Source organism: Setaria viridis, chromosome 1 (assembly GCF_005286985.2).
Source record: "Setaria viridis chromosome 1, Setaria_viridis_v4.0, whole genome shotgun sequence".
Taxonomy (NCBI): domain Eukaryota; kingdom Viridiplantae; phylum Streptophyta; class Magnoliopsida; order Poales; family Poaceae; genus Setaria; species Setaria viridis.
Window position 1 is genome coordinate 7128765 of NC_048263.2, and position 21983 is coordinate 7150747.

A 21983-nucleotide genomic window follows, 5' to 3' on the forward strand; every position below is an offset into this window, starting at 1 on the left:
CTCTTATTATATTGAAGATCGTTGATTGGATCCCGTGGTTTTTTTCCGCGAGGCACGTAAAAATTGTGTGTCGTGTTCGATATTATTTTTGCTTTATTTGCTAACAGCTTACTTGGCGCTCGATCCCCTTGCTTTATATGCTAACAGCTTACTTGGCGCTCGATCCTTTGGGGACATCGATCACCAGCTAGCTCATCTACAGCGCTATCCTATTCCTCATCTCGGCTGGTGTCGATGACGAACTTCCTCCAGATGAGCTAGCTGAGCGCCAAGTAACTGGGTTAGTTGACGGGGGCGGCGTAAGCCGCCGAGCTCTGAGACTGCTCGGCGCCATGGCACGGCAGCCCTGCAGGTCTACGGCGGCCTGCAGGACGAACCTGTTCTGCCGGCGAGCATGCCTGTCCAGATCACACCGAGCGAGAACGCCGCGCCGGCGCGCCGCCGAGATCGGCGACACCCCACGCGATCGATCGCTTGGATCTCTCACTGATCGATCACTTGATTATTACTTGATCCGGACGACCTGACCGCCTCCGACCAGGCGACGCCGCACCGAGCTTTTCTCAGACTTGAATCGCCCGCGCCGTGACGCCGAGGGCCGAGACACGCGACGGAAGTGAGGGGAAAAAATCGGGCAAGACCACGTACGTCAACAAGATATTTCCGGCCGCTCGACCGGCGGCCACTCGTCGATCGCGCGGCACTTTTTTTTTTTTTTTGCTGTCTCTTATCCACAGCTGCGGCACCGGAGATCCGTCACGTCTCGCTATTAGACCTACTCGAGCTTCGCCGCTTTATATAACTGACCAGCTTGGTGTCTGGAGTAGCTGGTGACAGAAGCAAGAACCCGATCGAGAGAGGCGCGTGGCGTGCTAGACTGCTAGTGCTGCGGTGGTGCAGTAGCAGCAGCGGCAGCTAGCAGCTAGCAGCCAGCAGCCATGAGCAGCGGCGCCCGCGAGAGCAGGTGGCCGGAGTTCGCCGCCCTCGGCCGCGCGCTGATGGCGCGCGACGCCTCCGTGCCGGGGCGGGAGCTGCGGCAGCAGCAGCAGCAGCAGCCGGGGTGCCGCGGCGACCACGCCGCCGCGGCGGGCGGCAACGGCAAGAGGGCCAAGGTGATGCACCTCCTGCTCTGGGGACCCAAGTGATCGATGTATCCAGTATCCACTTATCCGGCAACCTCTCGTGGCGCTCCGGCGAGTGTTTCCGGCGGCGGCTCGGCTCCGGCCGGCCGGCCGGCGGCCGGAGTGTCCTGTACCATTGAACTACTACTACTTATTGTACTTGTTCCTTTTCTTGCACCACTTTGCTGTTTGCTCAGACTGATCGCCGTCGGTCAGTTTGGGTCTCAGTTGTCAACTGATGGAAGCTACTATAGCTAAAAAGCTTTCTGTAACATACCAAGTCTGAGTGGTGTTTCTAGTTAAGGTTTGGAGCAGCAGATTGTACCCCTGTAATCTAAGAACGCGTGCTCGTGTTGTTGTGTGCCTGTGAAATTTGGTTTTCCTACGCTTTTCTGTGCAGTCAAATAACTCATCCAGCTCACTACTTTCCCTTTTTGGGGTTTTCAGTTTTTGTGTGAGATTTGCTAGTGGTTCAAAGTCCCAGGTCGGAAAAGTTAGCTACTCCGTCCGTTTCAAATTGCAGGTCGTTTTAGTTTTTCTAAGCATCTACTTATACACTATATCTAAATGCATAGCAAAAATTATGCATCTAAAAAAGCTAAAACGAACTACAATTTGAAACGGAGGGAGCAGCTCTTTTGCTCTAAGTTATGTTGAATCCTGATGTACTGCATAAATTTTACTGAGGATTCGAGTTGTTTGCGGCAGAGTTTTATCTTGGAACTGACAGAGTTTGGGTGCTTTGCTTCTTCGTTGCATGGATCCACCTGATTTCTCTTTTAGCTTGGCATAGCTGGTTTAGCGTAAAAGAATCTTGAAAAGCGAAAGTGAACAGAAAAGAAGGAATTTAAATACTAAGGAAAGGAGAGAAAAGGGAAAGTGAACAGAAAACGACTTCAAGTATATTCATAAAAGGGGAGAAGAAGACCAAAAAAATTGTGAATACCTATGGGCTATCTTGTGTCCACAAATGACTTGAGCAGCAGAGATGTTTACAAAGTCCAACGAGATTTTTTTTTTGATAAACCAAGTCCAACGAATTAGTACATGCTTGGAGCATGACGCGGCTCGTCTCTCTTAAAACCGCTTCAATAACTGATCTTTCTACTGAAAAATGCAAGCTGCGGTAGCTGGAGAAGAAGATTTCAGAATCTGCCATCAAATTCACACGTCTCATCTTTCTCTCCTTTTTATTCCATCTCCTATATTCTCTTGTCACTTGGCTTAGGCTAATGGTGTTGAAATAATGGGCCTAGCCCATAAGTAATTTCAGAATTTCAAATAAATCTCAAAGGCCCATGTGGGTAAGAGGTGGAGTGGTGCAAGTCTTTAGTCCCACATTACTAGTGGAGGGGAGGGATGACCAACTTAAATATGGAAGTTGTCTCCACTCCTCCAAGCTATGTGTGTGGGGAGGGAAGGAGAGCTCCACACGCACGCGCTTGCTCGCCACGCCTCGACGGGCCGGGTCGGGCGAAGGGCGCGGGCACGCGGCACCTGCGTGAACAGTCCGTCGAAATCCAGCCCCTCGCCTCAGGGGCGCGGCTTCCTTTTGCCGTTTTATTTTTTGGTTACTTGGTCATCCTAACCGGTTGATCGCGACGAGAATCGTGGGCTCTCCTATATATGCGACCTACCGGCCTCTACCAAAAAAAAGAGATCTATTCGAGCTAGGGTTTTTGCCTCCTCTCGCTGCTGCGCCGCCACCGTAGTCTACTCCATCCCGATTGTCGGCGTGCACCAGTGATTGGGAGAGCAGGTCTCCGGAACCGTCGTCTTCAGCGATCCTGCACCGGGAGAGGGCGAATAAGGTTTTTGGGAAGCGCTCTGCGCGACTGCTCGATCGCTTCCTCCGCTTCGTCAAGTTCTTCGTCGACTCCTTCACCACGGCTCGTCTACCTCTTCGTCGCTCGGGCCTCACTCGTCGTCGCGAACAACGTCAGGCTGCTGATTGTCGTCGCCTGCTGTACCCGGTAGTCGTCCAGGAGCCGGTCTTCATCAAGAAAGAAACGTACGATCTCTTAACTCAAATTATGTCTTCCATACTAGCTATTATGATCTGTTGCAGTCTGATAGCACTGGATAGTATGGTAGAATGTGTGATTCTATTTGCAATGATAGACTTGTCTAGATCTTGCGTAGACATGTCTAGTTTAATCTGCAGTCTGTTCATCGTATTCATGATTTATTTCTGGATTAAATTAAGACTAAAAGTGCTTATATATCCAACAAATGGTGCTCACGGGATTAGGCTCCAATAATTCGAGCAAGTTTGGCCAACCATTTTCTCTTTGAATGCGTGTCGTCGTTGGCATGCACCCTGAGCTGAGCTCCCTTCACATGAAAGCGCTAGATAGAGGGGTGGGTGACCAGGCAATGAGTCGGTGTAGATCCGAATGCTTGGTTCGGATTGAGCTGCCATATAATTCCGTGAGAAGGGTCCAGCCATATGAAAAGGAAAGAAAATGGAGTGGCATGTTTTTGAAGCAATTCACGCGTGGAAATTCCGAAAGGCCTGTAAATTCGATGGAAAATCTTGTGAGATGTGCAGAAAAAATTCCATGTGTATTTAAACCCAGGAAAAAAACAGAACATTTGATAGAAGAACAAGAAATGTTCTGTTTTGGTGGTAAATTTTTAAATTTCCTTGTACATGGGAACTAAAGGTGATGCTTAAAGGAGAACTGTGTAGTGATCACATTATTAGTGCACTATAAGCGAGATCATCGGAGGATAAAATTGTATTCTTTAATTAAAAAGAAAAATGCTGACAACTTGGTAGGAGTATGAACAAATCAAATCTACAACAAGACATTCATTTGTGCTCTACACGCCAATACTTAACTGCTAAGGCTTACTTGGCGCTCGAACCAGCTAGCTCATAATTTTATCCCCAACGAACCGAGCGCCAAGTAACTGGGTTCGTTCTCGTCGGCGTGAGCTTCCCAGCTCTGAGACTGCTCGGCGCCATGGCACGGCAGCCCTGCAGGGCTACGGCCGCCTGCAGGACGAACCTGTTCTACCGGCGAGCGTGCCGATCCAGAGCACACCGAAAAGTCCCCGTTCGCGGCCGCACCGGCAGACAATCCTTGCTTGAGCCGCGCCCCGGCAGCTCGAGCTCGCCGTCAGCTGCGCGCGTTCGGCCCCGTCCCCGGTCACCCGGCGGCCTGCGCTGCTCCGAACGCCGCCGGAATTTTGTCCGGTACCGGTCGAGCATCAACGCAATCGGAAGAGCCTGCCGTCGCCGGCGGTGAGACTGCTGGCGCCCTCCGGCAGCGCCATCGCGGCGACGAGACGGGGCAAACGACCAAGTCAGATTGTTTCTCTCGCGAATCTGAGCCGCACAGGTACGATCGGACGGTGGTTACGGGCCCCAGGGGTGGACGGTAAATGAAATACCGTCCACGCCCCTGACCTGGCGGGGGGCCGCTGCCCGGGCGCCTGCTCACCCTTCTCCACGACGCGAGCGTGGACAGCACTCCTCGCCGGCTTCTGGCGGCTTCGCGACGCCGTCGACGTCGTGGATGCTACCGCCGACTCGAGCTGTCGAGTGCCTGAAGCTGCTCGGCGCCCGAAAAGCTTCAAGAGCGCTCGCCGCAGCGAGGTGTGCTGCGCCTCAGTGGCTGTAACACCCACCAAACATCTATGAAGGCGAAGCAGCGGCGACCTCGAGCATGGCCGAGCTGACGGCCATCAGTGGCAAGGGGTGGACGGTAAATGAAATACCGTCCACCCCCGAGCTGGGCGGCAGCTCGATGAGCATGATCGCCTCCTCTGCTCCGCGCCACGCTTGCAGGGTCGCCGCGTTCTCGCCGGTAGTGGCTCGCGTATCTGCCCTGCTGGACAGTGCCGTGATGCGGTACTACTGCATCAATTTTACTGAGAACTTTGCATTTCTTGCGGCTGAGTTTGGTGGTAAATTTTTAAATTTCCTTGTACATGGAAACTAAAGGTGATGCTTAAAAGAGAACTGTGTAGTGATCACATTATGAGTACACCATAAGGGAGATCATCTGAGGATAAAATGTAGTATTCTTCAGTTAAAAAGAAGAATGCTGACAACTTGGCATGAAACCAAAAAAAAGAACAGAGAGAAGGAAAAAACAATTACAAGATATGCTAGGAGTATGAACAAATCAAATCTACAAACAACATTCATGTGTGTTCTGCACTCTAGCTATTGAGCCAAGCACTTAACTGAAGAGGCTTACTTGGCGCTCCATCGTCTTCAGCTAGCTCATCTCTAGCGCTATCCTCTTCCTCATCTCGGCGCTCCGCGCGTCGGTGGTGTCGATGACGAACTTCCTCCAGAACCAGTGCTTCTTCCAGACGTGCGCCATCTCCTCGACGGGCACGTTCTTGGTCTCCGGGAGCAGCATGGCGATGAAGAGCGTCATGAGCAGCACCCACGCGCCGAAGAAGTAGAAGAGCCCGAACCGGAGGTGGCAGAGCAGCGTCAGGAAGATCTGCCCGATGAAGGCCGTGAAGAACATGTTGACGGCCACCGTCACGCTCATCGCCGGCGACCGCACCGCCAGCGGGTAGATCTCGCTCGGGATCAGCCACCCCATCGGCCCCCAGGACCACGCGAACCCCGCCACGTACACGCACACGAACAGCACGATGCACATCGCGTACTGCTCCGAGATGGCCCCCGTCCCGCTCATCCCGAACTGCAGCCCGATGAACGTCCCCACCAGGATCTGCATTATCCCAAGAATTTATATATATATTATATATACATATATACAAACCTTGTTGAGTTGTGTCATTCCTTCGTACCTGGGAGATGATCATCTGCGTGCCGCCCTGGAGGAAGAGGGCGCGGCGGCCGACCTTGTCGGCGGTCATGATGGCGACGAAGGTGGAGAAGACGTTGACGAGGCCAGTGATGACGGAGGATACGAGGGAGGCGTTCTGCTTGAACCCCACCGTCTTGAACAGCACGGGCGCGTAGAACATGATCACGTTGATGCCGGTGAGCTGCTGGAAGAAGGGGACGAGCAGCGAGAATGTCAGCTGGGGCTTGTACTTGCCGCCGAACAGGAGCTCCCGCCACGGGTTCTCCACGGCCTTGGCGTCCTCGCTCGCCGCCGACAGGTCGTCGAACTCCTCGCGGACGTCGCCGACGCCCCTGATCTGGAGCAGCGTCTTGCGCGCCGTCGCCGTGTCGCCGCGCTGGATCAGCGAGGTCGGCGTGTCCGGGATGGCCAGCGCGCCCAGCGCGATGACGCCGGCCGGGACGGAGCCGAACGCCACGGCGATGCGCCACCCCCACCCGCCGGGGATCTTGGACGTGAAGTAGTTGGTCATGTTCGCCAACAGGATCCCCACCGTGATCATGAACTGGAAGAGGATGTTGAGCATCCCGCGTTGCTGCGCGGGGGCCATCTCCGAGATGTAGAGCGGGGACGCGTGGATGGAGAGCCCAACGCCGGCGCCGACGAGGATCCGGCCGGTGAGCAGCATCGGGAAGTTGACGGACACGCCGCCGAGGCACGCGCCGAAGACGTACGCGGACGCGGCGGCGAACAGGGTCCACTTCCGGCCGAAGGATCGGGTCATGGGCCCGGCGAAGAAGGCGGCGATCATCGCGGAGAGGAAGAGGGACGAGCAGAAGAGCGTCAGGAGCTGGCTGTCGAACTTGCAGTACTGGTTCACGGTCACCTGGTGCTTCATCTCCTCGTAGATGGACGGGAAGAACTTGATCAGGAACGGCTCCGTCGACGTCAACCCGGCTTCATCACGATCACGGCGGCGGCGGCGGCGACGACAACACAAAGCAAGCAAACAAGACCCCTCGTGTCAGTCGTCAGAGCAAGCCCCTGATTTGGCATTTTGGCTCAACAGCCTGTGTATATATCTATGGTAGTGCTCAGCTCACAGGTGAGGCCGATGTCATAGCCGAAGATGCAGCCGGCAACGGAGGCGATGAGGCAGGAGAAGACGACGATGCCGGTGACCTCGCCGGGGTACGTCTTGTACCTCGTGTGGTGGTGCACGATCACCGCTCCCGGCATTGTGCCCGGCGCCGGCGGCGAGGGAACCAACCAACCGGTCACTTACAGGCCGGTGATCTCGACGGGAACGAAGGGGGTGATCGGAGGAGGAGGTGGCGAGCCCCTCCTGTTCGTCCTTGTTGCGCGGCGGGGGAAGGATGCGTCGAGGCGGGAGCGGCGAGCGCTTAAACCGGTGGAAGGGCTCGGCGAGTGGTGCGGCGGTCCCGTCCTAAATCGTAGGACGCGTGCTGGTCGATCGTCGTATGCGAGTCGTGTGTGTCACCCAGGAACGTCGTCTCCATGGTTTCAAGGTCAACCACGGCTTTGAAGCTTCTAATCTTGGGAGACCACGCTTTCCATTTTTAGCATGTTGCATTGTATCATGCACTGAGGAGGAATTGATGCAGGATGAGCGCCATTTTTGTGCACGTTGTGGGTTTAACCCTGTATTCCATCTTTCTGTTGTAGCTCAAGAACAGTGTGATCTGGAGGCAAGTGCAACTTCGATTTGCACTCTTGGCTGCATTTCAGTATTTGCACTCTTGGCTGCATTGGCACACGAAGTGTTATTTAGTGCCTCAGAGTTGGATATTGCTAACAATTGACTGATTATTTCACCAAAAAATTCAGATGGAGATAGTTGGAAGAAGAAAATTCAATCTGATGAGATCGTCCAGTGCAGTTTTACGTGGGGAACAGAACTACTGAAAGTTTCAGAGAGCAAGTTCTCCCAGATTGGATGAGCAAGGCAGGCCAGGTTTTTTCAAATCAAAGAGCGACTGGATTGTGCCTGAGCTTCGCTAGTTTTCTTGTCCTCGCTTTTTTCGGTTTCTTGGCCTAGCTAGGCCTTTGCTGTTCTTGTTGGACTTTTCTCTCCTCCTCTATTACTTTATGAACGTCAGAGCTCCTGACTGTTCCTTTTCTATAAAAAAAAACTTCGTCATGTTCTTTCTTTTGCTGAGATAATTCACCAGTTCTGAAACTGCACCTCTTCCCTCTATCACGGACATTTTTACTGCATCCATGCTGCTCGAGTGCTCAGGTTCAGCATAGCCATCGTTCAGCTAACCGACTTGCATGCCGGCATCGGCACAAGAGGCCACCTTGCGCGCCCATAGTACCAGTCTACCGGAGGCTGTTGATGTTCTCCGTCAGCTCCCTGGTGCCTGACCGGCTCTCTTTTGCTGGCAGCCTGACAATGCAGAGACTTCTACTGATTTCACAAGGGAGTCCCCTCTGCTAATTGTAGAACGAGACGAATTCTCACAGACTGTTCCTGAATGCAGCTCGTGGTAGTGCCCTGGAATTCTGGAGGATGCCATCTCCTTGGTGCGGTGGTGCCCTTCAGATGGCACACGACACGCGTTTAGGTTCAGTGGGATGGGTGGGTGTAGTGGAAAAGGAGAACAGGTCCTCTTACTGTGCCCACGCTTGGATACATCACAGGAGCTGATGATTAAGTTGCTGCTTCTCACTATGATACGTGACACCACCATCCACTCCGTAAGTGCCTTTCGAGAGTAAAATAATGAAAAGTTAAGATCCACATTTACCTTTATCTCATTGTTCTATTTCATCATGTTGGGCAAAGCTGGCTGGCACCAAACGGTCAAGTATAAACTGTGTCAGACATACTTGCAGTGAAAGAAACAGTGCATAATAGTGTTACCCATGGTGTGCAAGAGCAATTAGTGCATGGACCTATGAACACTCTGGGAATCTTTAAATGGTAAAAAAACATGCTGGATTTTCTGAACCCTGATTCATCTTCTCATAAAATCATCTAGTGCATGAACTACAAAATGCCGGCCGTAAATTACTCAGGCTTTGCGGACTTATTTTTCCCATTTAACCAAGCTAATTACAAGACCACAAGAGATATTTGCAAGTGGAGTGGAGACATTCTAGCACGAGGTCCACGTGATGGAAAGAGGCAAACCGGTTGGTGAGGCTGAGAGCAGAGCAGGTACGGAGTGGACCACATGCCCGTACTGCCGGTCTACCACTGCTACTCTGTACCACCGCACATGTGAAGTATACCACTGCACCTTCGTTTGTTCAGAATGTACGGCCAGTACGAACCTTAAGGGACAATTAGAAAGAAATTTGATACTCCAGAGTCCAGTCAACATTCTTTGATATACTTTGACAGGCCTCAAGCTTCAGCAAATTCTGCGTCCCATCGGAAAAAAAAAAAAGATAGATGCCTAGCGTACCGAATGTGAAGAAGTTACAGGACAGAGCTGCTCCATAGATGACTACCATCCAAAATCAAGTTTAGGAGCTCAAGCTAGAAACGAAAGATACAAAAATTAAGAACTTTGCAGAGCAACTCTTGAATGCAGTTATCGAATGAATAATCTCTCTGAATCAAAGGCACAAAATTGAGAATTTCGTACGTCAAGACTTGAGTGCAATTGTCAGATGAACAATACCTCGGAATATGCAAAGTTTTTTTTTCTGAGAGAGGACTGAATATGCAAACCAAGTTGCAGTGTCCTAGTGTACCTACTAAGTGCTATTTAATTTCAGCTACCAGCGGAGCCCAGCCATGTACAAAGGCCAAGCGACTTGGGGCCCTTTCACCTGCAAGGAAGTGCTGCTGGTCCTGAACAGAATTCAATACAACAGAGCAAAGGATGGCAAAAGTTTCTTGAAAGATCATATAATACGCTCAAACTTTTTGATATCTCCATCGAGTGCCACTACATAACGTTGCAACACATGGATGAGCATGAAATGTCTACCCAGCACCCACTTATTTGTAGGACCTGGTAGCTATAAAGAGAAAGGACCTAGGAGCACAAAAGGTTGAAGGGAACAAGCAAGGGTGAGTAAATAGCCCCAGAAATGAGGCCATCAAGAGAAGTAAAACAGCATCAATGGAATTCCAGCCTTTTAGTTATTACGTAGACAGTAGACGCCCACTTCTAAATTTACAACTTCCCCATAATTTTGTAGGCTAATAACATCAATTTTGTATCACAAAAGTTATATACTAGTAATCAAGTAACTGTTGGTCAAAGGCTTGTCATAATGAAACAAAATACATTCTTAGACAGATGAAGTAAATCAGTAGTGATGATAAATTGGGCCTGTACCCCCACTGTAGCACATAGGCCAAGGACCACGACCATGAGGCATACAAATAAATGCAGTCCTAACAGTCTAACACTAAACACAGACCCACCCCACTAGCAGGTTTCTTACACACCATATCTGAGCAGCTGCACAGATATTATTGCAATACAGTGGAATGGAAGGACAAAGGAAAAGCATGTCCTAAAAAGGACACAAAAATTTCAAGAGACGTTAAGAAAGCATAGATACATACAATATGTAATTTAATTTAGCTTGGTTTTATCAAGGATAAAGAGTAATGCAAGGTGTGCTGAGAAAGATTTGAAGTAAAAGACACCTGGCAAAGCAACCACGTTATACTGCCATGCCATAGACCCTATCCAATTAGTTGTAAAGGACATCCTAAGAAGAGCAGCCCAAACAGCCATGTCATATGGACAGACATTTCATCAGCTGATGTGTGATTGGCTCTTTCTGGTTATTACATAATAAGAATATTGCTTTCCCAGTCAGCTCGACTCTCTAGAAAGTTATAACTTTCCCTTCAATATTAATGAAATATCCACTTACCAAACATTTAAATGCGAGTGCAGGACCATATAGACATTCATCTGATCACCAAACATTTAAAATGAATGCGAGACCATAAACACATTCAGGTGCTTGTAGAAATGACTGAATGACGAGATGTAATTTGCGGACTGACAAATGACCATAAACATTTAAAATATGAGTGCAGAACCATAAACATATTTAAAATACTTGATAATTCACATGCCGATTGCCAAATGTTAGAAATGTAGCATCCAAATGTATCTCAAGTTTTAAACTCTTCATTAAACTAATACATAGTAACGGCTAAATTGGTATGTCTGTGTTAAAGATTCAAAGTTTTAATCTCATAAGAATTACCAAACTGGACCTTGACCTTAGTTATGAAAAAAATGCTTCATGAAAATTGGGTCGGGGTTCAGGTTAAATTTAGAGATATTCGTTCATATCTTACAAAGAAAAGCATAAAGCTAAGGCCCAAAAAATAGATAGGATTATATTATATTTATATCCTGGTAGAACCACAAAAAGCTCAAAGCCTAAAACTAACACATAGGAATATATTATTGAGATAATAATTATACTAAACAAATTGGGACAAGAAAAGAAAGTTATCTCTGAGGTCAAAATAGAATTGGACGCTGCCTACTAGAAGGATCCGCACAAACCCAAATCAATAAATTCCCAGATCCTTGGAAAACATTCCTTCCTGTTATTGTAATAACTGCCTACCCAACTTGCATGGGACTAAGGATTTGCTGTTGTTATTATTGTTGTTGTTCTTATTCTAAGTACTGAAGGTAGGCTTCCAGTTATTTACAGACACCATGATCCTTGTTAGTTAATGTACAGGTCCCTTCAATAGAAGACTATTTATCAAGTCACTAGAAAAGCTAGCATTCGTTATGCAAATGAACTACGGGCAGTGTTGCAAACAAGAGTCACCTACATACCTAACATATCCTACAGATTGAATAAAACATATCTTAACAAAGCTTGGAGTGTGGGGATATAACTCTACCAGCCTTCAATAATAAAATCATGCACCACCCCTACAAGGTCAATCCTAGACCCACCACTAATTTACACAAAGTAGGATACACTTTCTTTTCCTCACCAGCATAAGCAATCTTTTCCGAAGCAGCATACCACGCTCTTTAAGATCTTGTAAGCATCCTCTTATTCCTGTATTTTGCAAGTTGGCAATATAAGTAGAGGATATAAATAGGTAAAGTACTTTTTTCAATAAAGTTGTTCTATAATAATTGCAGATTACAGAATAAGAAATATTAATGAAAAAATCTGGCATTAATGAAGAAATCACAATCGACCAGTGGGATTCAGGTCCCAGATTTAAAAGATGTGGAAAAAATGCTCAGGGGTTGACTTGACACATAGTTTACTCCAAAGATAAACTTCAAGCGAGCACTTGTACGATATGGAAACAATTCTAAAAGAATATGTTGACTTCCATTCCATGTCTGGAGCAGTACACATAGATACATTGAGTCAAAGGCAACGATATATTGAAGATTAATAGTCAAGTACTCAAGTGGTGATCAGGTTGTTTTGCAACAGAAACAATGAAGTTCTGCATTGTTCGTCATATATCTTGAAAGATTCAGCTTCATAAATCATCAAATCCAAAGTCCAGCTCCGTGACTTCACATCAAGAGTGATTTCTCGTAGCTTGACATTCCTATGCAGCCCAAGCTTTCAAAAAGAATTGACAAATTCAAGAGGATGTGAAGGCTACGCATAAATATCACTGCTTCGAATATACAAGCGCATAAGAAGGTTCAAAGATAATGGACCCCTTTACCAACATTATCCATATCATTTCACTATGCTGTGTGGCTCTACAGCTCTGCATGGTTTGAAAGGATAAGACACAAGTGCAAAGCACTAAGGTGATATGGCTTTCACTTCATAAAAGGAGCACCATAGAATTTTCACAAAGATATCACCCCCCCCCCCCCCACACACACACACACACAAAATCCCAAGGTACATGCGGGAAGTACTACCAACCATCAGAATGGAATTGCCACTCACCATTCCGCAGTGGCTTGTCACTGCAAAGCTAGCTAAGAACACCGCACCACTTCACCTCACTTATCTCCACCACTAATACTCAATGGCCCAAACATCAAACAAGAACACTTAAGACCCCCCCCCCCCCCCTCCCGACCTCCAAAAATAGCAAATATAAATTCAGCCACCTGCACAACCCCAGCATACAATCTTTAAGGATAAACTAATACTACAACAGCAGACTGTCAATTATGTCTTGTAAAATTTTAGCAAGATAGCTATTTCTTATTAATCACAGTATTGCAGAATTGCAACCGGTGCATCACCTCAAATATCCAGCAGGCACAAAAATCACAGTTACTAGCACTGAGTAAAGCTCATTTCCCCCATCTGCTATTCCGCTTCCACACAAAGTCAATTACAAATTTGATTGGTTATAGTAGCCATACCAGACTAACTGGCAGATAGTTATAGACAATCAGACTAAGAACATCATAAGAATAAACATTACGTTCATATCAAAGACATTTATAAAAAAGACACTAAAAGAAAAAAACGTAGTCATCCAATAATTCCACATACATCTGGTACCAGCAGGATGTAATCTTCACATGAAGTATAAATTCAGGAAAGCCTGTTATTTTGGCATGAAGGTAACAAATCAACAACATTGCAGCGCTACTTCCAAGCTACTCATGTCAAGCTGTTGTAGCGAAACATGTTCACCCCTTATCATGAAAAAGGATCAAATATGGTTCCAAATATACATTCATTTTCTTACAAGACTCCATGGGAACTGCTATAAACAAGATGCTTCATTTTCTTACAAGGCTCCATGGGAACCACTAAAAACAGGTGACAAGTTATACGATCTTTTTGTTATCAGATTGCATGTATCTAGAAGAAACCTGGACAGAATAATATAATGTTATTTCTGGATTAACCAAAGAGAAGTGCGCAAGCTCCAGCTAACTCTGAAGTTATCCGGAATACACAGTTAACTTACCGATTCTAATGTAGGACGAAACTAATCCACACCAAATAAAGTGAAGGTGTACTAACAGCAATTTGTAAAAAGCTAACTATAAAGAGATGCCTGATAAGCATTCAATTCTTTTGGGCATGCACACAAGCAGCAAAAGAGAAGCTGAGGATGGTAGAAGAGAAAAATGTGGCAGGTCAGAATTCCTCCCATTTCAACCTTTATGCCAGAATATTTCAGTAATATGAATTGCAAAAAGAAAACATATATCAAACTCTGTATTCCTTGCAGATTTCTTTTCCCCATGTCTGTTATCTAACAGCTAGAAATCTAAAATTGATGAGCAGAAACTGAACTACAACAATATTTTGCTCATTTCAATCTAAAACCTGACAAAGACCTCCGAATGCAATGGTTGGATCTGAGGACCATCAGGCTCACTGAAAATTATCTGGGTATTTGCTGAAGCTCTTTCCAAATGCATTATTTCTGTTTTCAGAAAACTGGGCAGCACATCCGACTGAATCTTGCGGAGTCCTTGAGGGTGATCCTCTGTAGGAGCAATCAGAAATAGTTTCTTCAGACAACTAGACTTTCTAAGCAGAAATTCTACTAGTTGCATCTCATTACGGTGCCCCTTGAAGTTTGTCATCTTGGCTAACCAAAGGTTTTCTAATCCACCTTTAGGTGGCTCTTCCTCCGCTACCTCCAAGAAATTCTCCGTGAATGAATCACGAACGTTCGTCGGGAGCTGCAAGTTCAGTGGAACATGTTTGAGAAACAGATCGCATGGCCATAAACAAACTAGCAATCGAATGCAGATTTTTGCAATAAAAATAAGCAAACAGAGACCTGCACAAAGAGCCGCTCCAACTGAGGACAGGAACATGTCTTGAGGAAGCTGTAGATGTCAGCAAGGTTGGAGTTGGCCATGCCGAACATGAGGAAATGGAGCTCTCTCAAGCTCTGCAGCTTGCTCTCCACTACGGCCTTAGCTGTGAAAGCAGAAATGTACTACAAGGCAAAGGCGAACAAGTATATAAGCCTGTTGGCAATGAAATGGGCTGAAAGGAAATGGCATAGATGCCTGAGCAGACCTGGAGTGCAATGCTGCAGAGGGTGAGGACACTGAGGTTCGATAGGTGGGGAACCGAGATGGGCAAGTTGGTGGGCGGCAAGCCGTTCTCCGGCCCGCCGGAGCAGAGGTAGAGATGCTCAAGTGAGCCCCCAGCGCCCGTGAGGATGTTGCTGGAGAGGAAGGCGCCGCTCAACCGGAACGACCGGAGGCGCGGCGCCATGGGGACCCGCACCTCCGTGGTGCGGGAGCAGTCGACGAGGGTGAAGGTCCTGAGGTTGGGCACCCCCACGGCGCTGAAGTCGATGCGGCGGAGGCGGCGGCAGTAGCGGAGGTCGAGCTCCCGGAGGCGGGGGCAGGCGGCGACGACCCGTCGCAGCGCGGCGTCGGTGAGGAACACCGAGTGGAGGTGGATCACCTCGAGCGTGGCGACCATCGCGTTGGCGGCCGCCGTGAGGTTGAGCCCCCGCACCGAGAGGCGCGCGAGCAGGCGGCTCCCGACGGGGAAGTGGACGGTGAGCATGCCCCGGCCGCGGGTGCCCCCGCCCCCGCGCGATCCCCTCCCCGCGCCGCCGTCGACGCGGAGGTGCAGGTCCTCGACCTCGCACACCGCGGCGTAGTCGAGGCAGCGCCTGAGGTCCGGCTGCGTGAGCTGCCCGCCGTGGAAGGCGAGCGAGAAGCAGTCCATCCGGCGCCTCCCGCGCCGGTCGATGAGCCCGAACTGCTCCACCCGCGCCGCCGCCCCCGCCGCGCCGGGAGGGAGGCGGATGCGGACCGACGACGGCTCCGGCCACCGCTGCTCCCACAGGCACCGCCACCGCGAGGAGAGAGCGCCGGTCCGGATGGCGGATTTGAGCGGCAGCAGGCTCAGAATCTGCATCCGCAGCGCGTCCGGCAGGTCCGAGATGCGGTCCTCCTCCACCACCATCTCCTCCTCATCATCATCCTCGTGGCCCCCACCTCCCACCCGGCGCCGCTTCCCGCCGCCCCCCGCCATTCCGCTCCGCCGCCGGCTCCTACCCGCGCCGCATCGGGGGAGGATTCCGCGGGGTTTGGTTGCGCCGCTCCTACAGGGCTGTGTTGTGAAGCAGGGGCGGGGAGGGGAATGGGAAGGGAAGGGGGAGAGACGTGTGGAGGCGTCTTGCTCGCCGCCTGGCCGCTGCGGTGGCCTCTTGTGCTCGCTTCCCTCTTTCCCCTCCCTCCCTCTCTCTCTCTCTCTCTCTCTCTCTCTCTCTGCCTGCTGTGGTGTGTTCTGGCTGGCTACTTGCGCTGGTGGTGCCGCGCGGGTCATACGGCTCACGCTCCTCCGCTCGCTCGCGTCGGGCCGCGCCACCCTCCCCTTTGCGTTGCGTTGCGTCGCGGGTGCGCTGCGACGTTGCTTTACCGTTCGGGCCTTTTCCGCCGGGTCGCCGGCCGCGACCTTTTCACACCAACAGGCAGCACGCACAGCCCCGCGGGCCTCGCCTTGCTTCCCATTTTTTTCTCTCGCCCGCCGCTGTTCACACGGCACTTCACGTCCTTTTTCTTCCGTTTCGTTTCTTCCCTCTCTTTCTCCTTTTTTTTTGTTCTGCGTACCTTTTGCGCCGTTTTCAATGCTTTGCTAATTTTGAGCTCCCGGATGAAATGCCTGCTAATTATGTGAAAGCAAACATTGATTTCTTTCCTTCTCTAATTTCCCTACATTGATTTATTTCTTTATCTAAATTCCATGCTTGTTTAGGAGAGGATCTTCCATATTTTTCTTCATCAAGGGAAGAAAGTGGTCCAAAGGGCTCCAGGAGCTCAGGTTAAGGTTACACTCTTGCCCTCCCTCTTTGCAGGTATGCATAGAAGCCATATCGGCGCAATGACGGTTGGCACGGTAGCAACTAGGTGGCGAGCTTGCAAATGAGGGGGTGTTTGGATACACCATCCTAAACTTTAGTACCTGTCACATCGAATGTTTGATACTAATTAGGAGTATTAAATATAGTCTAATTACAAAACTAATTGCACAGATGGAGTCTAATTTGCGAGACGAATCTATTAAGTCTAATTAGTCCATAATTTGACAATGTGGTGCTACAATAATCATTTGCTAATGATGGATTAATTAGGCTTAATAGATTCGTCTCGCAAATTAGTATAGGGGTTCTGCAGTTAGTTTTATAATTAGTTCATATTTAGTACGCTTAATTAGCGCCCGAACATCAGATGTGACCCTCCTAAAGTTTAGTACATTATATCCGAACAGCCCCTGAGTCATGTTGGGTGCGGGGCATCAGGACTAGGTGATATTGGCAAGGGAGAATGGAGAGACAGAGGTGCAGCGAGGGGTGCATATTTATTTGTAGCGTAACAAGTCAACTGTAGCTGTGCGCTTGCTTATAGTGAATTAGAATAAACTTATTGGCCGTATTTCTAAAAAATAGTCGATTGAATTTATTCGGGTCCTTTTAGGAAAGTACGAAAGAACAATTATTTGTATCTCTTAAACATTATCCCACATTTTAGCGAACATGTGAATTGTCACCTTCGGTGAATGGAAAAGGATTAACAAAGACTTAGTATAACATGACAATAAAGGGCCGACCGGTCACCAATACTTGGCATTGCTGAATTATCTGGGAGCGGTATATTTCATATTTAATTTTGACCAATATTTTTTCTTATTAATATATAGTTATAACATCGCATAAATATGAAAGTGCCTTCTAAGGTAATATAATCTTTCATAATTTCAAACTAAATATCTTGAAAGATAGGATGAGAAGATGCTATAGGATAAGTAGATAGTAATGTGAAAGATATGATGAGGAGATGGCATAGGAAGCCTAGCTGAGAGATAATACGATGCATCGAGTGTGATACCTCCGCCATTTTTCGACTTCATGATAAGGGAAAGGTGTTTCATGATAAAATGAGGTGCAGTGGATTCTTGTAATTAGTTTAGAGATAAATCAAATTCTAGGATCTCTGATCTAATGGTTCGCTGCGGGTATAAAGATATAAAGGTTTGCTAAAGAAGAATAACCACCAGATTGCACTCGAACCCATCTCCACATGATTCTTGCTCGTTTCCTCTCCCCTACCAAATCTATACTATAAACTATAAAGAGCGACCAAATTAAAAACAATTTCTACCCAGAGTTACACCCCTGTACCCCTCACAGAGGACCCACCTACCAGGCTAGGAGGGTGACGAAAAGATGTGACGAAGGGTGGGAGGACAAAAAAACTAGATGATAGAAAATGATTCTGCCAAAACATCTGTTTTTTCTCACCTTTCTTTTCTCCTTACCTGCCCTCCTTACCCGCACGCACGTACCCTTCCGCGCGCCAATCACGTTCCTGATTTTTTGGCCGAGGTCTCCTTCCTTTTCCACGTTTTCCACGTTCTGCCGTTCCGCGACTCCATGATTTTTTTCGTGGTTTCCTTCCTTTTTCATGCTCTTGATTGATTGGTAGCCTTCCTTTTGAGAGCCTTCCTATTGAGAGCCTTTAATTTAGATCCTGTTTGGCATGACTCCAACTCTGGGTGGAGCTGCTCCACTCCAGAACTCCAGGTGGAGCCAGCTCTGGGTGGAGTTGGAGCTGTCTGGTGAGGGTGTTTGGCTGGGAGGGTGTCCCTAGCTCCAGAAAAGAGGAGTTTGAGGGTAGATTGCCTTTCTTACCCCTGGTTCGACTTGAACTACTTATCACAAATATAAAATGAAAGTACATGCATTGAAGTCCAAAATAATAATAAATTACATGTTCCAAAATTTTAAAATTTTGAAATAAATTCATAGTTCCAAAATAAGGTCGTTACAGTAATCATTGCACTAATTCCATGTTAGAGCAATTGATGTAGCCATACTATCACGAAAGGTATCCATAGTCACAAAGCTTGATTCCGAAGTTGATCCATCGGAGGCATGTTGAGACACGGCATACTTGTTGTATCTTACCGGAATAGTAGGCATGTAGGTAGGATCTCTATCAAAATTAACAAAGTCCACATCAACACTAGCATGTTCACGTATGAAATTGTGTAGAACCATAATAGCAGCAACAATCTTCTTTTGTGTGACCATTGAATAACCGGGCATCTTGTAAAGGATTTGCCATTTCATTGTTAATACTCCAAATGACCGCTCAATAACAGTACGAACAGATGAGTGTATACGGTTGAACTTCTCTTTTGGAGTATTTGGTTCCATACCTCGATGCCACTCGGGTAAGTGGTACCTTTCACCCTTGTATGGAGCCAGATACCCCGAATGATTAGGATAGTCCGCATCTACAACATAGTACTTGCCTACACATATGTAAAATAAGATAAGTTTGTGCATACAAATATGAAAAGAAACATAAGGAAAAATCTTTACCTTGAGGAGGATGTGGGAAGACATTTACATCTGCTTCCAATGCATGGTACAATACACTAGTGTCATGCAAAGAACCCGGTTGACCCGCAGCCACATAGGTGAAGCGCATATCAAAATCACAAACGGCAAGCACATTTTGAGTTGCAATTCCAGTCTTACCAATACATCTCACTTGTTCTTCAGGTGATAAATACACATGAATATGGGTTCCATCAAGTGCACCAATACAATCCATAAAGTGTGGGTATGCTCTCTTGTCATTCCTAATCCTCTTGTGCACATTGTGAAAATTATGATCTGTCGGTCTCAAGAAATCTTGTGCTATGGCAACCACACAATTTAGAACTTCATGAAATTTTCTACTAATGGTTTTACCTGAGTGTTTGAACTTATTTTATCCTCTTCTATTTGACTCACACCCACTACATGTGAATAGGAAAATGGCCAACATTTCATAAGTATTCACGTGCTTCGATGGTTTTAATCCGTACCTCTCAACCAACACATCATGAAGATCCTGAAAAATAACCTCATTCATCCGAAACATTCGATGGCACTCCCCTGGAGTGTTTACCATCTCCATCAGCCATCCCATTTCACTTTGTTGTGAAAACATAAATCTCGGCGGTACCTTATCCATATATGAGTCATGATAACTTTGTGCTAGCTTACCACAGCTTTCAACCATTTTAAAAAAATATTCACCATCAGACTCACTAGATTCATCAGACTCACTTGAAGACATCTATGAACATTGACATAAATGAAATGTAAGATACAATTGTCATACATAAATAAAATGCAATAAAGTAAAATGTACCACACATGCGACAAAAATAAAATAGTAGCATACACAAATGACATCACTCTCACCAAGCCAATTTCTACTTTTCATATTTATCATTGTACTTCCTCCTAAGCCAATTGAACCTAATCTCATCAGTAGGCAAGGTCATGAACATCTCACTTTGCTCCTTCTTCACAAACAGCTCAGACGCCATGTAATGTTCATTGCTATCATAGCCGGCCCCACAAGCAATCACAACCTCCATCACTTCATCAATAGAATATTTTCTATGTCTCTTAGAAACATATTCATTGGCTGAACTTGCCATACTTGTTACTGCTTCTTGAATTAGGAGTGCATTTCCAGACTTCGCCTTCTTGCCACTTCTATCAACATACCTTGCCAATCTCTTGCCACTCGCAGGTGGAGGAGTAATACCAATATCCTCCTCTTGTGTATCCTGAATGAATTCATCATCTCGTGGCTCACAATTGATTTCCTCATCTTGTGTCTCATCCATATTTTCTGATGCTTCAACATTCACAACATGAGGAGACCAATGATCAATACCAATAGTAGTGATGTCAGAAAAACACTTGGCTAATTCATCTTCATTCTCAAGACCTTCTTTTTGAACTTTTCACAACCCGGAATGTCCTGAAATAATCAAAACAACACATATTATTATACGTATTACTAACAAAATTAACGTATGCAAAACATATATATCAAAAAAATTTAATCAACTTACAGCTCTAGCTTTTTTCCACCATTCGTCATCCATTGCAATAGTCTTCTTTATAGGATCCCAACCAGTTCCTGTTTGCCTCAGCATTAGTTTCTTCCATGCCTTGAAATCTTCCTTTAACTTGTCCCATTTGTTCTTGATCTGAGCCTTCGTAACTACTATTCCAGTCCTTTCTTTGAACCCTTTCTCAACCTCAGCATACCCAAGTGCATTCAAGTGTGTGTTTGGCCGATTTCCTTTTCCAACTTGTTCGGCAAATAACATACACAACATCCGAGTGTTCTCTGAGTTCCAATCAATTTCAGGCATCTATCCAACTCAGAAATGTCATATTAGAATGCATTAATCTACAAGTCAGTTACGGTACAAATAAAGCTCATCTGCATTGTACAAAAATGAAGCCAAGGAAGTATCGCTAAACGTGTAGCCCAGCAGTAAATAAATCGCAAAGAGCTAGATCGGATATCAGCTCGTATCAAGATAGTTGGCATTAGACAAGACTGACAGAACCTCATCCACTAATCCTTGGATTTTAACCAGCTAATGACAGAGTTCAATCAAAGGTATACATTTGTTCCAATCAAAGGAAAAAAAATAAATGGTTTACTCTGCAAGATAAGTTTGGACAGAAACACACCTAATTACATGCTCAACGTCAAATACAAGCAAGATAAGTTTGGACAGAAACACACCTAATTACACAAAGAATTGAGAAAAATACAGGTGGCACCATCTGCCGAGTACCTTGTTCGAGCAAATGGTTTACTCTTCTCCGCTTCAATCTCTTTTATTCTAGCCTCAGCTTCTCGCTTCTGCACCAATCCTTTACCCCATTGTATATGTATTTCCTGCTAATAAGTACAACAATGGTCATTGAAAGCTAAAAGCAGGAACTTGCTTTTGATTAAACATAGTTACAACTAGTATGGGAGAGGACAAATTTGTCATAACACCAGCAAGAAGCTTCGAGTCTGTTCTAACTATAACACTTATATGTACTAGTATATTTTCAGTTCAGTAGCCTCACTTCTGACTTTACCATAGAACCTCAACTAAAAGAGAAATAACAACATCTGCATATTGTGTTTTCCCACTGATTTTAGTCCATAGCGTGTGCATTGAACTGCCTGGAAGGAGTGACTTGCTGCAAAGCTGAAGGAGCACTATTTTTGGACAAGTGAGTAAAATGCGTTCATGTTTATGTACTTATTTTTATAAACAGATCAGAATATCTATGATAGATAAAGAAACAAAG

At 46.8% G+C, this 21983-nt stretch overlaps 2 protein-coding genes across 2 annotated transcripts; both read right to left on the reverse strand.

Annotated features, from left to right (window-relative positions):
* Positions 1 to 5114: 5114 nt before the first annotated feature.
* On the reverse strand, positions 5115 to 6962 carry LOC117842985 (sugar transport protein MST6). The gene is made up of 2 exons (XM_034723525.2): positions 5904 to 6962; positions 5115 to 5824 (listed from the first exon to the last, which is right to left on the reverse strand). Exons 1-2 carry the CDS (start codon positions 6798 to 6800, stop codon positions 5354 to 5356), a joined length of 1368 nt encoding a protein of 455 aa, XP_034579416.2. The 5' UTR covers positions 6801 to 6962; the 3' UTR covers positions 5115 to 5353.
* A 6984-nt stretch (positions 6963 to 13946) lies between these two features.
* Positions 13947 to 16161, reverse strand: LOC117838741 (F-box/FBD/LRR-repeat protein At1g78750). Its single transcript, XM_034718890.2, has 3 exons — positions 14867 to 16161; positions 14622 to 14783; positions 13947 to 14520 (listed from the first exon to the last, which is right to left on the reverse strand). Exons 1-3 carry the CDS (start codon positions 16133 to 16135, stop codon positions 14152 to 14154), a joined length of 1800 nt encoding a protein of 599 aa, XP_034574781.2. The 5' UTR covers positions 16136 to 16161; the 3' UTR covers positions 13947 to 14151.
* Positions 16162 to 21983: the final 5822 nt, after the last annotated feature.